The 16,340-nt window shown below is 37.4% G+C and overlaps 1 protein-coding gene across 7 annotated transcripts in view; it reads left to right on the forward strand.

Annotated features, from left to right (window-relative positions):
- Positions 1-7,438, forward strand: part of RBPJ (recombination signal binding protein for immunoglobulin kappa J region) — a 152,006-nt gene extending 144,568 nt beyond the window's left edge. For all 7 annotated transcript variants that reach the window (XM_056349308.1, XM_056349298.1, XM_056349260.1 and 4 more), the window contains 3 exons: positions 3,880-4,035; positions 4,743-4,846; positions 5,654-7,438. In XM_056349308.1, coding sequence (XP_056205283.1) covers positions 3,880-4,035; positions 4,743-4,846; positions 5,654-5,969 — 576 coding nt within the window. In that variant the 3' untranslated portion in view covers positions 5,970-7,438. The remainder of the gene's footprint in view (positions 1-3,879; positions 4,036-4,742; positions 4,847-5,653) is intronic.
- The last annotated feature ends 8,902 nt before the right edge of the window (positions 7,439-16,340 follow it).

Here is a 16,340-nt window from a genome sequence, read left to right on the forward strand (position 1 = left end):
AGATTTCCCTTAATTTAAAAAGGATTGGTAAAGGCTCAGTTGACGTCTATCCTGAATTGGGACAATGGGAAGAAAATATGAGAAGCTTTGTTCATATTTCAGGAAACATAATCATGAAGCTCAGAAGGGACCAGATCTGTTGGTTCTACCCACAGCATATAGCAGAGTTATATCTATCAGTATATGTTCTTGTAAAGGAGAGCAGATCTTTGTCAAAAAGAGAAATCTCTGAAATGGGAGCTGCAGTAACTCAGGATCAGCCTTACTGTTTGATCTTTCTCAAAGTACTTTATGGGAAGGGCTGAATGAAGAAACAACTCCTGCTTCTCTGACAGCTGCCTTAGCTCAGCATCTTGGAATTGCCTGTGGGACTACCAGGACATCCTGCCACTCTACATTTTCTGCAGCACTTATGGTACCCAGTCTGATAAGAGCTTTGAACTTTCCACATGGGTAGGGTTTAAAGAGACAGCCCACTATTAAGAGTTCTTTGAGTGGAGTAGGTACCTGCTGCTTCAACTTGTTCAATAAAATCTGTTAACTTGGATGTTGGGCTGTTACCACTCTTTGGTAAGTGAAATCATGATGGAAGATGAACTCTTTCTACCAGTGGCAGGAGAGAAATTCCGTTTTATCCATTTTTTCCTTTGGACCAGAAGACCAAGACCAGAAAAACAGGCATGTGTAGCATCTTTCACCTGCCTACTCTTAAGCATTTACTGTTGAATATAGTTCATATAATAAGAGTCTAGACAAACTGTGGTCACTGAAAAAAAAAAAAACAAACAAAAAACCAAAAAACCAAACAAAAACCAACCCAAAACCAAAAAACAACAAACACCAGACTTTCCTTTGGGGTGAGAGGTTTCTCTTAGGTGAATGGAAATAGCCCAATATAAAGACCTTAGAGGCTTGAGGCAGAGAGGCTGTAGAAAGTCAGCAGGTCAGTATGAACATACAAAAACCTTGAAATTCAGTTGCTGAAGTTCCAGCCAGATCTCTCTTTAAAGATGTCCATGTATTCTGCGGAATACAGAAAGTATATAAATAATACCATACTGGATCAGTGTACAGTCTGTATCGATGTCTAGCAGCAGCCATACGGGGTGGCGCTTACAAGAAGTGGGCAGACGTGGTTGCTTTATGCAGTTGTACTCTGCCAGCACCCATACTCACTGTATTAACGGGCTACATCCCTGACTCGTATCTTTTAGTATAATTTTGTAGATGCGTCCATCAGTTTGATTCCTTTTGAAATTACTGATGCTTTCTCTCACTGCAGTATTCTGCAGCAGATAGTTCAAGACATTTCCTGTCGTCTGTCTAGTAAACTTTTGCTGTATTTGTTTTCGATGATTTGACAGTTTCTGTGAGTGATTCCTAGTTCCAGTTTTGCAGGATTTAGCGAGCAACTTCTACGTTCACCTTACCCATCAACATCTTAATTTCTTCTCTCCAAATTAGAGTCAGTCTTTTCAATTTCTTCTCATAAGGTTAGCAGCTACTTGGTGATTTTGGTTGCCCCTTCTGTATGTTTTGTCACTGTGGCTTTCTTAGACAAGGAGACCAGAACTATATTCCAGAATTAGATGAACAAAGGATTTACATTGGCAAAATAATACTTGATACCTTATTCTCAATAGTTTTTTCTGATGGGTGTCCAACATTGTGCTGCCACTTCACATTGAGCTGGTGATTTCAGAAGATTTAGTGATGACTCCAGGATCCTGAGTTGTAACTACTGGTTCCAAGTTCAGTATTTTATGGGCATGGCTTACAGATTTTTTTCTTTAGAAACCTCACTTTTATCTAAATTAAAACTCATTACCACTTTTTTGCCCTTTGTGTTCATTTTGATGCCCTTCTGGATATAACATACTTGCAATTGTAACTGCATTTAACTACCTGAAAAACTTAGGATCAGGCAGAAGGTCGAAGATTTGACTTTATCAGTACGCTGGTGATGACATTGAATAAAAATCACTGCAACAACAAATGTCAGGGAGGGGACTGTGCAGTTGGCTGTTGTGCATTTGAAAATAAGAATGACTGTTAAGTTCTACCTTTTCCTTCTTGCTTTCCTTTAATTAGCTTTATATTTAAACAAAACCAAAACCTTACAACTTTTTCTAATCCATTATGATTTCATTTTTTCAATATCCTTTGATGTAGAGCTTTCTTGAGGGTTTTTTTTTTGGGGGGGGGGGAAGGGTTTAGTTGTTTTTGGTTGTTTGAGGGGTTTTTTTTAGATCTAAGTATATTCTATTCCTTGCATTCCTTTTGTCTTTGTCCTTGCATTTACCATTTCCTGGGGAATTCAGTCCTTTATCTGTTAATGTTATGCAATTGTTTGTTTCCCATCCTGCCTCCATGTGAAGCCTGTCAAAACATGAGGTACTAAGCATGGTGGTAACGCATTTCAGTCTTCCAGTGCCACCTGTTGAGAAAGTTCAGTTCTGAAAGGAAAGAAGGGGACGGGGAGGGCCTGGAGGTCAACTGCTGTATTTGGAAGCGACAAGAAGCAATGCTTCTCTAGAAGAGGAATCATAATCTTTCAAGGATTTCTCTGACAGAAGGAGTAATGTGTTACTGAAAAAATTCTTGATGTAGCAGGACTTTCAGAACAAATTCTGTGGCGTTTTCCTTCGGCTTTGTGGCAGGGGTTTAGGAGATCTGAAGAAACCAGTCAAGGATCTTGTACCTGTACAACCTTGTACATTTGTGATATCCGTGGTTTTGTTTGTTATGAGCTGAAGTATGTCATCTGTGCCAGCAGGAATTGTAGTCACCAGTAAGAAAAATGTCATGCATTGAAATAGTATACAGCAGTTCCACTTTTGAAGTTGGACTAGTAATTTAGAAGCTCCATATGTTTCTAATGAAAATATCAGTTAGGTCTTGAGCTTGGAAAGATCTGTAGATACTATCCCTGTTGCATACTTCCCTTTCAAGCTGTTCGTAGTGCTTTTTTACATGATGATACTGGAATGAAGAGTCCACATGAGAATTCAGCTTTGATCTTAACTTCCTTTCAGCTGAACCAGTAAATTTGTGCTAATTGAAGTTCATCTAACAGTTTTGAAGAGTGAAGGTTATAGTTACGTACTTAGATATCCTTAAAGCTTAATGGAAGAAAACAGAATTTAGATAGTAAAGTTAGAATTTTTTAGTCCTTTTTTCCTCTTTTCCTGTGTTTAACCTATACACAATTTACTTATTGGTTGCTAGATGACGGAATTGTTCAGAGAGGCTTTTGTTGCCATAAATAGTTGTCAGTGTATTTTCTGTCTATGTTTGTATACTAATCTAGTAATATTTACAAGAAGATAGTGAAAGTTTATGATTTGCAAGGTTGTCATTTCAACTTCTCTCCCCTGTCTTTGCACGTACACTGAAATACAAGCTTGTGGATGGTGAAGGACACTCTAAAAAAAAAATAAAATAAGAACTTGGCCAGATGTAAATCATAACTAATGAAAAGTATTCCACTTCAGTCTGTAGCTGTTTTAGTCACTTTGCGTTAGTAAGATCTGTTTTGAAGTAGCTACTTCTAGTTGCTCTAGTTTGTTGATTTATGGCTATTGAATAACATTAAAACTTCGAAAGCTGAACTAAAATAAAACTCAATAAACAGAAGGTTGGAGAGGGGACAGTATCCTAGATGAGAGTTAGAGTTACAGTGTTCTCACAAGTTTTAATTCTCTACTAGTTTTGCTGAAATGTATGTGTCTGGTTCTCTAGGTCATTTTGTTAGAGGAAAAACATACGGAAACATGTTTTTGAAATAATAGACATTGTTACTGGCTGAGTTTGTTTTTAGCTCTCTGACTTGGCAAATGATTCTGCAGGCCAGATTTAAACCTTTTCTTTCTTTCTAAGGCCACTCCATGCCCCAAAGAACCAAATAAAGAAATGATTAATGATGGAGCTTCTTGGACAATCATTAGCACAGATAAAGCAGAATACACATTTTATGAGGGGATGGGACCGGTCCATGCTCCAGTGACACCTGTGCCTGTTGTAGAAAGTCTTCAGGTAAGTTTGTTGGGTTTTTTTAATGAACTCTTTTATGTGAGATTATTTTTGTCATACTGATTTAACCTCCATGGTACCTTTGTGGAATACTGTAGGAAAACATACTTCTAGCTTTATAAATAGGAAAATTAGTTTGTTGCCATAATTTTTCTTACCTACATTTCAGATATGTGAGCCTACGCATCATAGGAATAATATTAATATTGTTCTCTACATTAAGAAGGTTTTCTTAAAATACTGTGGTAGTGATGTCCTTAGGACTTCTGTTTGATTATATAGAAATTGATTTTGGATCTTAAAACAGCCAATTAGAGATCAAAGGGAGGCCAGACAGAAACGTTATTAAGAAAATCAGCATCCTACCATGGAAAAACTTGAAGCTTCCCTAACACATTCTCTGAAAGATTCTTTGTTCTTCATTTTCTGAGCCTTGTTTGTTGACTTCTAAGTGGCCACTATCAAAACTTTGACATTCCTTCACGATATTAAATAAATTGGTAGTATTGTTTAGATGTGTTAATTTACAGTTCAGTTGTGTAGGTGTGTTTCTTTCAGTTTTATCCAGCAGATAGAAACAGCACCCTTTACTGTTCTTGTACACATGTGAAAAAAAATTTTTGTTTTTCTTCAGTGTGTGTGTATGTGTGTTTTATTAATACATGTTTTTCTATGGATTTTCTTCTTTTTTCCATTCACTTTCTTTCCAGTTGAATGGTGGCGGGGATGTAGCAATGTTGGAACTTACAGGACAGAACTTCACTCCAAATTTACGTGTCTGGTTTGGGGATGTGGAAGCTGAAACCATGTACAGGTACAGTATTTCCTACTACTTTTATGGTGATTACGTTTTACTGGATGCTTTGAAGAGTATATACTCATGTGTATACACTCAAGCGTATACTTTCTGCCGTGCAGAAAGGGATCTGGGAGTGCTAGTTGACAGCAGGTTTTCAATATGAGTCAAGCAGTGTGCCCTGGCAGCCAAGAGGGCAAACTGCATCCAGCTAGTTGGAAGAGGTGGTTATCCCACTGTATTTAGCATTGGTGCAGCCTCACCGTGAGTATTTCTTGCAGTTCTAGCCCCACAATTTAAGAAAGATGTGAAAGCGCTTGAACTTGTCCAGAGGAGGGCAACAAAGCTGGTGAAGGGCTGGAGGGCGTGCCCTGTGAGGAGCAGCTGAGGACTCAGGGTTTGTCTGGTCTGGAGAAAAGGAGGCTGAGGGGCGACTTCATTGCTCTCTGCAGCTTCCTGAGGAGAGGAAGTGGAGAGAGAGGTGCTGAGCTGTGCTCCCTGGGATCCTGTGCCAGGATGTGTGGGAATGGTTCAAAGCTGTGCCTAGGGAAGGTTCAGACTAGACCTTAGGATACATGTTTTTACTGAGGGTGGTCAAACACTGCGACAGGCTTCCTGGAGGGGTAGTTGATGCCCCAAGCCCGTCAGTGTTTAAGAGGCATTTGAACAATGCCCTTTATATAATAGGTTTTAACTTTCGGTCAGCCCTGAAGTGGTCAGGCAGTAGGACTAGATGGTCATTTTAGGTCCCTTCCAACTGAACTATTCTGTTCTATTCTTTAAGCTTAAGTTTTATTATGCTCAGTTGACTCTCCTGTTTTTCAGATGCGCAGAGAGCATGTTATGTGTTGTACCAGACATTTCTGCATTTCGAGAGGGTTGGAGGTGGGTCCGTCAGCCAGTCCAGGTTCCAGTAACTTTGGTCCGTAATGATGGCATCATTTACTCCACCAGCCTTACCTTTACATACACACCGGAACCAGGGCCACGACCACACTGCAGTGCTGCTGGAGCAATCCTCAGAGCCAACTCAAGCCTTATGGCTTCCAGTGAAACAAATACAAACAGCGAGGGAAGTTACACAAACGTCAGCACAAATCCAACCAATGTCACATCATCCACAGCAACTGTAGTTTCCTAACTACTGTTGTTTGCCTGGACTTTTAACTGACTTTCAAGTGCTACATTCAAGAGAACTGAACAATTTTTGTGGTTTCATGGGAAAACACCTTTTACTTTTAGGTGATACTATTTGAACCTTGTTACCTGCAAGTGCTGATCCTTAAATATAGAAGCCACAATAAAAACAAACAAAAACCCACACACAAAAAAAAACCAACAAAAAAAATACAAAAACATCCGAAACATAAGAACTTTATTGAAAATCTATTTTTCAGCTGTGTTTTTTTTAATGGGCAAGAAACAAAAAATGTGGCTGGGATACATGTTGAGCAAACTAGAAAACATGAATACAACATAGTTTTTATGGACCAAGGAACTTGTATAAGCTTTAGTATAAAAGGTACATTTTCACCATACCTTTTTTGTATCACAACATATAGTACACTTTTGTTACCAAATAGTTTATATTTTTTTTTCCTCTGAGCTTTTGCTCTGAAGTATATTCAGGTTCCAAGCCTGACCATGCTTGTATAATCTAATTACCATACTCTTCCAGTTTTAAAAAAATATATATATTTTTGGTCTGTGGCTGGAACTGTTCCTTTTTTTAAACTGAAGTCTTGTGACTTTTTATGAACTGAAATTGTTTTTATTTCAGCAAGTAGAACCTTGTAAAGGCCAGCATATTTTTTTTAAGATTATATGAAGTCTGTGCAAAAGCTTTAAAAAAAATGCCTCTGCCTTGCCTGCAATACATGCAATGTATGTTAACTTTAGTGCTCTGTTTTCAGTCATTGTTAATAGTTATTTCTGTTTTTCTTTTTTAAATATGTATTTATAGTGATAATTCATGAGGTTCTAACATTACCTGAGGTTTTTTTAAAGTGGCATCTCAAGCAGTCATATTAATGATTGTTCATGTCACAAGCATACGTTGGTGTTTCTGAAGGGTTGTTACTGGGTTACTCCCCTCTTCCTTGTTCAGTCATATTACATCTGAAAATGTTTCAGGATCTGTTCAGGTTTTTCTAATCTTGTACATAATTTGTATTAAGTGTAAGTTAAATGTTTTATTTCAAAAATGGAATGTTCCCAATAACTTCATTTGGCAGCATGTCTTCTGTCTTGTTGGCATGTAACTAAAGTACCATGAGAAGTGTGTGCTACAAATGGGATTGGTAGGTGATGCCCTTCATCACTTAAGAATCACAACAAGCATGTTTTTCTTCATACTGTTCAGTAAATTAGGCCAGACTTTGGTGTAACACTTGTATTGAGAACGTGCTTTCATTGTGAAGTGATCATACCATAATAACTAGAAGTAAATTTTATTACTTAGAAACGGGCAAATAGAAAATTGTAAAAGCACTATGAAGATGTCAGCTCTTCCCATCCTTATTTCCTGTGGGTTTCTCTCTCCCTGCCAACAGCTTGTGCAACATTCAAGTCTTCTCTCCATCATAAATTCAAGGCTCATTTGCACTTTGACTTCGTTGGTTGTTGCATTTGTTTTTCATTTTGACTCTGCCATGTTTTGTCTCTCCTTGTAGACCTGCCTGCTTCATTTGTATTGGAAAGTATACCCCAGTAGTTCCTTTGTAGTCACAGAACTAGGCATAGACTCATAGGACAAGTTCTGATAGTGGGATCTTCCTCTTTAAAAGCCAAAATACAAATTTTATGGTGTGTTCAGCCTCTTCTATACCCCGAAGTAAGAGTCAGAACTGCTGTGTAAATGTGAACCTGTGGCTTCCTGCAGTGCATTGCTTACAAGCTTATCTGTTGACAGTTTTCACAGGGTTTTTATTTCTGACCACTTATTCCAGTTCAGAGACCCACCACCATTTTGAAGCATTGTCTCTGCACCATATTTGTGTACTTTGATGCTCCATTCTACTTGTTTGCTTTAGTGCTCCGTGGCCTATGTGGAAACAATGTAGTTAAAGGAAGAAATTGGTTATAAAGCATATTTAGCCAATAGTAGAATCAGTGCCACTGTCCTTCTAAAATGTGCTTGTATTCTACCACAGGCCTTCATACTTACTCCCATGACATAGTCACAATGCTGGTTCTTAACACTAGTGAATACTGCCTCACCTCATATCCGTTCCAGTGACCAAGGGCAGAATTCATTGTGGCCTTATCTCTGTGTTAAACTGTTTACTGGCATTTACTTGCAAATCTGTTTACCTTTGTATGTGCTATAAAATTTTGTTTTAATTGTGTGTGGCAGGAATCATTTCACAGTGTTTTTATTAGAAACACATAAGTATCTTACAGTACGGCTTAATTCAAAAGCCACGGATTTTCATCACTAATTAGACTGAGAATTAAAATAAGCGATATATTTATCAGATTTAGAGGGTATTCAAGAACAAACTATGATATACACAGAGTAGGCAAACCATAACAAGCCTTTTAACCTTCAAAGACTATTTAAAATAGCTTTTCAGAACTTGACACATGCTTTTATACTCATTGTTTTAAAATTTTTACATATAAATGCAATACTTTTTATATTCAGTTTCTTTACTTGCAGTGACTTTGCCCAATAGGTAAATATTCCTTGACTTGTAAAGAACATAACGACTTAGCCTGATTTCTGCTGTTCTACACACTACAGCCAAGCGGGTGAGAAGAAGAGACTATTAAGTTCTGCTTACAAGATCATTTTAATAACACCATTTTTCCCTTGGGCTTGTGGCTCCATTGTTGCCAGTAGTTACTCTATAGTACAGAAATGGTCTTCCAGGTTCTTACTGTGTTTAAGATGTCCAGTTGTTCAGATACATTATCTTCCTGAACTTTTTCCTGTGGGGTGATACTGTTACATTTATTGGCCTTGTGAGCTGTTAATCAATTTCCATTATATTAACAATATCTCAAGATTTTGATAAAACTACTTCTAGTACGTTTCAGTATGAAGCTGTTAGCTGTTCAAGTCTAGCTGTTAAGTCTGCTGTTAATTCTATATACATAGAGATTGTGTTCAGAATGTTGTTATATTTCCAACTGTAGGAAGAAAAAGCAGATTAAGTGCTCTAATTTAGCTATGCCTTCTTTTGTTTTCATTTGTTTGGAACTGCATTTCAGAGTTCAACACTAGCATAAACTTTAATAATCTGCTGCTGATGTTTTTCCAAATTATTTGCCCTGAGGGTATCCCACAACTGTGTCAATAATGGTATTCTGTACTACTTCTATTGCACAGACTTGTAAGATCAGAATGGTTACCTGAAAAGACATGAACTCAAGACATAAATCAGCAAATTCCCCATATACAGAACATCAATGCCAAGTGGAACAAATTGTCTATTGGAAGCTACCCACTTGTAGATTAAATGACTCCATAGAGGTGTCCAACTTGAAACTAAGATGCTCTTCAATTATTAACCATATTATTTACTTTCTTTCAAAAGCAGCTGTTTATGAGTACTGAACAAATGTTTATACTTTCCTGTGCCAGACTTTTGACTTTGTTTTCAAGCACTGTACTGTGGGATTGAGTGGCAGCTTTGTTAGAAAAAGAAGTATATTAGGGTTTCTACTTAACCCTTTTAGGACTGAACAATTTCTTCCCTTTAGAAGCTGTAAAATAAATGAGCAGTTCTAACTTTGTAAACATTCTTTCTGTGTTCAGCACTGCATTTGCCCCATCTGGAGGTGCTATGCTAATGTAGGTTTTTTTTAAATCCTGTAGCATGTGTATACATTCAGTCTTAAAAGGGTTATTTTTACAAACTGTGCACCTGTAAAGTTTCTTAGCAATAAGGTAGAAAAATGAGCAAGTTTTTACCATAATTTTGTAGAATTAATTGCTCAGTTCCATATTTCATCAAGAAAAACCCTGCAATATGGGCAGTTTTGAGGTTTAAATAAAAGTGAAATGTAAACCACATAAAAGTGTTTTTTGTCAAGTGTACTCTGTGTGTGTATGTGCATTATGCTGTCGGCTTGCAATTTTTTCTACAAGGCTAAAGATAAAATGCCATGTTACTGTTGATGTGACAAACATAATTGAACATCTGTATGATGATATAAAAGTAGTTATGATTTGACCAGGTGTTGAAACTTGGCATGTTTTTGTTAACCAAGGAATATGATTTTTTCTTTTTTTTCTTTCTTTTTTTTTTTTTTTGTTGTTGTTGTTGTTTAATGCAAATGAACAGTGAGGTCATCTATGGAACCAGAACAACACAAAAGAACACCAACCCCAGGAGTGGAAAAGTCATCAGTAGTTATGAGGCTGTGCACACTGGACTCCGCTTTAAACGGGATATGGAATGTCCACCCAAAAATCTTAATTGGTTTCATTATTGGTTGTATTATTGCTGGAGTTAGATAAGAAACTGTTTTTTCCAATAATGTAAAAAAAAAAAAAAGGTTCACTTTTTTATATTATTTATTAAATAAGAAAAAATGAACTGTGTTTGTTTAACTTCAGTAACTTTATTATTGCAACTAGTATACCTGTTTTCATCTTTTTCTTAGTTGCAGATTGATATTTCTTTTAGTTGGTTAATAATTAGAACTAGAAGTGTAGCAAGCTACCTTGTTTCTTGCTATGACAGTATGCTCTAGTAGAGCCATAAGGAATGACTAGAAGTTATGCACCCTGCACTCTTTTAGTTTGCAAGCACAAGTGACACAGTCACTTGAAAAAAGTTTCTGAGGTGGGAAGTGGACACAGCAGAGAGAGTGTGGAATGGCAGAAACCTACCAGTACTAGTTTTGTGTTAAACTAATAGAAGAAGTACTAGTTTATCCATAAGACTGTGAAGGGGCCAGAAGTGGTTGTTAAGAAGGTGTGGCAAGAGCAAGAGAGGGAGCAATTTCGTTGGAAAATAGAGAACATTTGACTGTAAAGAAGCTTACGGATTTTCATTGAAACATCTACGAAGGTGAATGCTGTGCCATTGTTATTAAGACACATAAAATAGCCAGAAACTCAGCACTGGTAGAGCTTCTGCTGTTTGAAACTGGCGGTATGGGCAGATTACATTTAAAAATTGTTTTGAAGACTTGCGGTCTGTTTCTGGAATGATACACTGATTCTTCTGGAGCAGAATAGAAATAAGATCTGAGGTTTTGGCAAAGAGCAGAGTCACTTGCTAAACTTTTAGCATTGGTATAGCTGGAAGAAACGGTATGGTGGGATGGTGCTGGTCTTAGATGAAGAACTATAGATAGAAAAAAAATCTTTTCATCTAAACCTTGGGAATTAGCTGTATAGATAGTCTCAAAAATAAATGCTTTTAAAATCTGGAGTAGAGGATTAAAAGGAGAATGGTGTGAAATTATTTGGCTAGACGAAAAGATTCATTTGGCGGATTACATGCAATATATGCCATTCCAGAACATTCAGAATTACAGAATGGGGACAGGTAGTTCACCTTTCACCGTGCTCTGTGTAGGTTGGAGTTGCATGCTTCTGAGAAGGATAGAAAAACCTGTATGTGCTTAATTAGTGTGTCCATAAAGGATATTTGTCTCTGATATCCAGTAACACATGCTTAGTGTGAGGCCAAAAAGTTTGAAGAGTTACAGCCCGTATTACTTAAAAATACTTTTGTAGTTAATATCAACATTAATTATCTATGCTAAAAAGAAATTAAGTTGAGGAAGTCTTGATTTTCTGTAGAAACAAACTTGCAAGCCAACAGCTGTCTGAAAAAGATTTGATTAGACCTTTTGAATCTGACATCTTTCAGGTTCAGCATCTCCTTCAAGTGTGGAAAATGATGGTAAAAAATTTACTGACGTTTTTTCCATGCGCTATTGCCTGTGTATTCTAGTCTCAGCTCCCTTACTTTTCAAGATCCTTAATTTGTTTGCAGTTTTTCTCAGAATGTGTAAATTTTTCTGCATAATTTAGAAGATAGGAGTCGGTGTTAAATAAGGTGAACTATAACTTCTGAGGATATGTGCTGTCGTCTCTCTGCTGTTTCTGCTGTTGTGGGGTGGGGTGGGAGAAAAAGAAACGTTATTTAAGCTGCTTGTAGGTACATTGAATGGAAGTTTCTACAGACCTGGCCTCAGTGATCCGTAGGTCTTTCATCTGAAGATGGTACATGTTATCTGGAACCGCATAAAGGTGCCTGTGAGCCTTTATCTGAACTTAGAAATCATTTGCTTCTTATTCGTCTTTTAATTATATTTGCTGTCATGTTTCCCCCTCATCTATGTTCATTAAAACCTTAAATCTTCTCTGGTTATAATTAAAACACCTTTGTTCTGTTTGCTATTTGTTCACTGGAAAATTTGTCCATTTCCACCTCTGTGAATCCCTACGGATGTGTTTTGCAGGCAGGATGGGACCTTGTGTCATTCAAGCTACTTCTCTGCCGTACCTCCATCTCTCACTTTCTACTTCAGCTTCTGCTGAGTGACTTGGCTTTGGGACCCTTGACGTACAAAAAAATAATAGCAGCTGCATTCATTTGTTGATAGCTATACCAATGCATTAGGACGTTTATAATAAGTTGTAATCCATTGGCCATTCTTTGCAGAAGGAAGGATTTTGTTACAAAAACCGCAGCCTTACAGGCCATATCATCAGAATCTAAGAACTTCATAGTTCTGCTTGAACAGTAACTTCAACAGTTGTATAAAGGGTAGAAGCACAGCTCGGTACATAGCGTGTTTTCTGTCTTAAAATTGTCTGTTTTAATAATTAGTTCTTAAAATCTCCAAGTGAGTTTAATTCTAGTTTGAGCCCAGTGACTTTGTTTTGGTTTTTTTTTAGTAAGGCAGTTTGGTGTTTCTTCTTGATGTTGATAATCTGTACTTTATCTGTTTAGAGCTAATCCAGCCCAGGTATCTGTGCTGTGAAATGAGATGTGATCCTCAGAGCCACATTGGTGTGTTCGTATACACAATCACATGACAGCAGTGACTTCAAACTTGGGGTTTTTCTCTCTGTCCAAGAAAACGTTGCATGATACTTCTGTATGTGCATGTAGTTGCAGAGTTTAGTTCAGTGTGAACACTTTACCTGTATAAACATCTCTCATGCAGCACTGTATAGATATACAAACACACACAAAACACCAAAGACACACATGGTTGGTTTGTATCTTCTTGGCTTCCACTGCTCGCTTTTGTCGCCAGTAATCTATTACTATAATGTCTTAAATTATGGGTTTTTTCCTATTCGTGTGGTTTTTTCTGTTTGTTTTCAGTTAGGTGTGCTTCAAATTCCATTTCGGTTCCTCTCACTGCCAACAATTTTACTTTGTGGAAATTGGGAAAGAGCAGACAGAGGATTCACGGTGATTGAATTTACTGCCTTAGAAAACCTAATTGGGAATTCCCCAAAAATGTGAGAGATTCAGCAACACTACTAGATTTCAACATGAAAGAAATCATAAGGCTAGGAAATGGTACAGCTGATATGTTTTAATGTACTTATATCGTGGTCTTAACAAAAGGTGTTTCTATGCTTTGCCTTTGAAGGCAAGAATTTTAAATTTCTCACACTTTAACAGAGTTCTGTGGAATTCTTTGTTTGCAAGATTGAGAAAACAAGCACCTCAATATGCAGACAAGGCAACTGCAGATTTGCCTCTTGCTGTCAATGCAGTTTCTAACACAGCATCTACTTCTTTTGAGGGAAGAAAGTCAGCGGTCCCATTGTTCCTTTATCCTGCCTGGGGGTTATCGGTGTTGCAGCCTGGTTTGTGCAACAGTCATTTCAAGCATTATGATTAAGTAAGTTACTAAGGTGGTACAGTCTGGCAATCTGCAGCAATACAAAGCAGAATGCCATACAAAACCATTACAAAAAAAAAAAAAAATCTTGACAAAGTAGGTAACTAGCACAAAACGCTTGACAAGTAGGAGTTTGGTTTATTTTTTTCCAAATGAAAATGTCTTCTGGCAGTGCTGTGCTGATTACTGATGAGTCATTACAAATTTCAGAATAGAGTTCCACGCAAATTAAATTATTTCTGAAGGACCAGATGTAGATTAACCTTTGTGTGGGCATGTGGATCTGTTTTGACAGTCATTTTGCTGATCCATACTACTTCCTACAGCATGCCTGGGTTTAAGGAGCCATCTGGGTTTTAGACTCCACTTGATTCCATGACATCAGTTGTGAGACTGATGTTGATGTCATCTCAGTTTCACACATTCAGAAAGTATTGGACTTCTAAATCAATTTTTGGTAAATGGTTTTACTTTGGAGATTTAATAGACATACAAATCAACAATGGTCTGAAAAGATGTTTGATTATTTAATTTAAAAGTAATGTTAATAAGGAAAATTCTCTTCCTTGGGAGGATAAATGGCAATTGGTGAGTGTTTAAGCTTCCAAATACATCTGCACTTTCTACCAAGTGGTTCATTTTTCAAGTTCGTAACAGTTTTATGCGATTTATTCCAAGGAAAATTGTAATGTGATTTTTCATTGTGGTTTTCTACTTCTACCTTCAGATATCTTGGCTTGTGAGCTGTCATGAACCAAGTGTGTTTCATCCTGAACCTTACGATCTTGAGTGTCTATATCCTGGACTGCTTTGAAATTCAGAGCTTGGAATGCTAGATTTTGATAAAATTCTACTTTTGCACAACTTTTTACTGTCAGTTTACAGGTAAACTTACAGGGAAATAGATACCAGCTACCAATATAAATTAGAAAACCAAAAAAATCTTGTCTCCTTTCACTGGGCGTTAGGATGGTGAAACAATAAACAGGGCTTATTACCTGCATGAGGTTATCTTCACAGCAAGGCGAAAATGTAAATATGCAGTCCTAGCTTTTAAAAATCATATGTGAATCTCTGCTTGTAGCTTGGTCCACCAGCTGCCTTGAGGAATACAGTTATGAAATACGGGTAGAGCTTTGCCATTCGTCTGCTGTGATCTGAGAAGTTTTATCAGCCACTTTAATATATTACTACTTTCTCTCACCTGTACTTCCATCCTGTTTTAGCAAGCAAGTTCTTTGCAGCTGATCATATTAAGAGTGAACACTAAGGATACTGATGTTTATCTTGTTTTTCAATTAATTCCGTATTTATCTGTCTATGAAAATGACGTTTAAATGTTAGCTTGTGAAATGTTCTGCGCAAAAGCACAGAAGCACTATGGCATGTTCAGTGCAAATTGAACGGTTTTCATTATTCTGAAGCAGGAAATTCACAGTCCCAATACATTAATGTCCTGATGCAAGGGACATTTGTCCAGGTCCCAGGTGTGGGTGGAAAAAATGAGTTCAAGCCTTTAAGTTACACCTAAGTACTGCCACATTATTATGTAAGATGGAAGGAGAGAGGTAACAGCAGAGGTGAGCACTAGTTTTTAAGTCAGAATGCTGGAAATTTCAGTGCTGATGGGAGTTATGAATCATGTAATGGATGCAGTCATTAAAGTCTGAGTGTTACTTGTCATAGAGGCCGAGAGGATGGGCTGTTCGTTAAGGAGTTGTGTTCTGCTGGCCAGCAGCGATGTTGCCTTAGAGGGAGGAATGATCACCCAGGACACCCCCCCGCTGAGCCAGGAGTCACCTTGATGGCCAGAACTTATGAATCATTTTATTCTAAAACCTGTCAGTGTAAAATGGGAAAAATCAAGTAACAGATGAATGATAACAACACTTCAATAAGCTGCTGGACGCTAGCAGAACTGAGTTACAATCTCTTTTCCTCTAGCAATTCATTAATTGGCATTAGTAAACAGTCAAGAGCTCAGGTATAAAATATCAAATTATATACAAGATACCTACTAAGAAAACTCAGGCATGTGTGCCATCCAAGTTTGAATCATCCTGAACTTACCTAATCTTAACCATTTTGATGTATTTTTCAGGACCACATAGAGCAGGTTTAAAAAAAAAAAAGCGGGAAAGGGTAAAAAAAAGTCTTCTCAAGATGTTTGCTTTAAATGCAGTTAGGACACGAGTAGCGCTCTTGCATCCCAATGAAATACAGTAATAATTTCCCTAGGGATTTATAATCTTTTTCCAGTTAAGAATAGTTTATAGGCATTGATAAAACTCCAGACCAGAGAGGCTGTAAAGTCTGTCTTTAGTAGTTTAGTGGGTCCATTTTGCCTGAAGTGGAGCAAATGGAGGTTTAACTCCTTTTTCTGAAGCAGGAACGGGGAGAACTAAAACCCAATTCTTTCTCATCTAACATCAGTAATTCTGGTTTGGGCTGGAGAAGATTTCTCCCTGCCAAAAAGGGGTTTGCTCTGACTGGCTCATCTCCATCAAAAAGTTTTTGATTAGATAGTTCAGTAAGAAAGCTCCTCACGAACTCTCATTTCACCTAACTTCCCAGCTGAAGTTGAACTGTAAAATTCTTCAAGAGAGAATTAAATCTCTCAGTTTGAGAAATACGAATGATTTGATGTGCACAAATGAAAAGCAAAGTTGTGTTACCTGAG

Source organism: Falco biarmicus, chromosome 1, assembly GCF_023638135.1.
Source record: "Falco biarmicus isolate bFalBia1 chromosome 1, bFalBia1.pri, whole genome shotgun sequence".
Classification (NCBI taxonomy): Eukaryota; Metazoa; Chordata; class Aves; order Falconiformes; family Falconidae; genus Falco; species Falco biarmicus.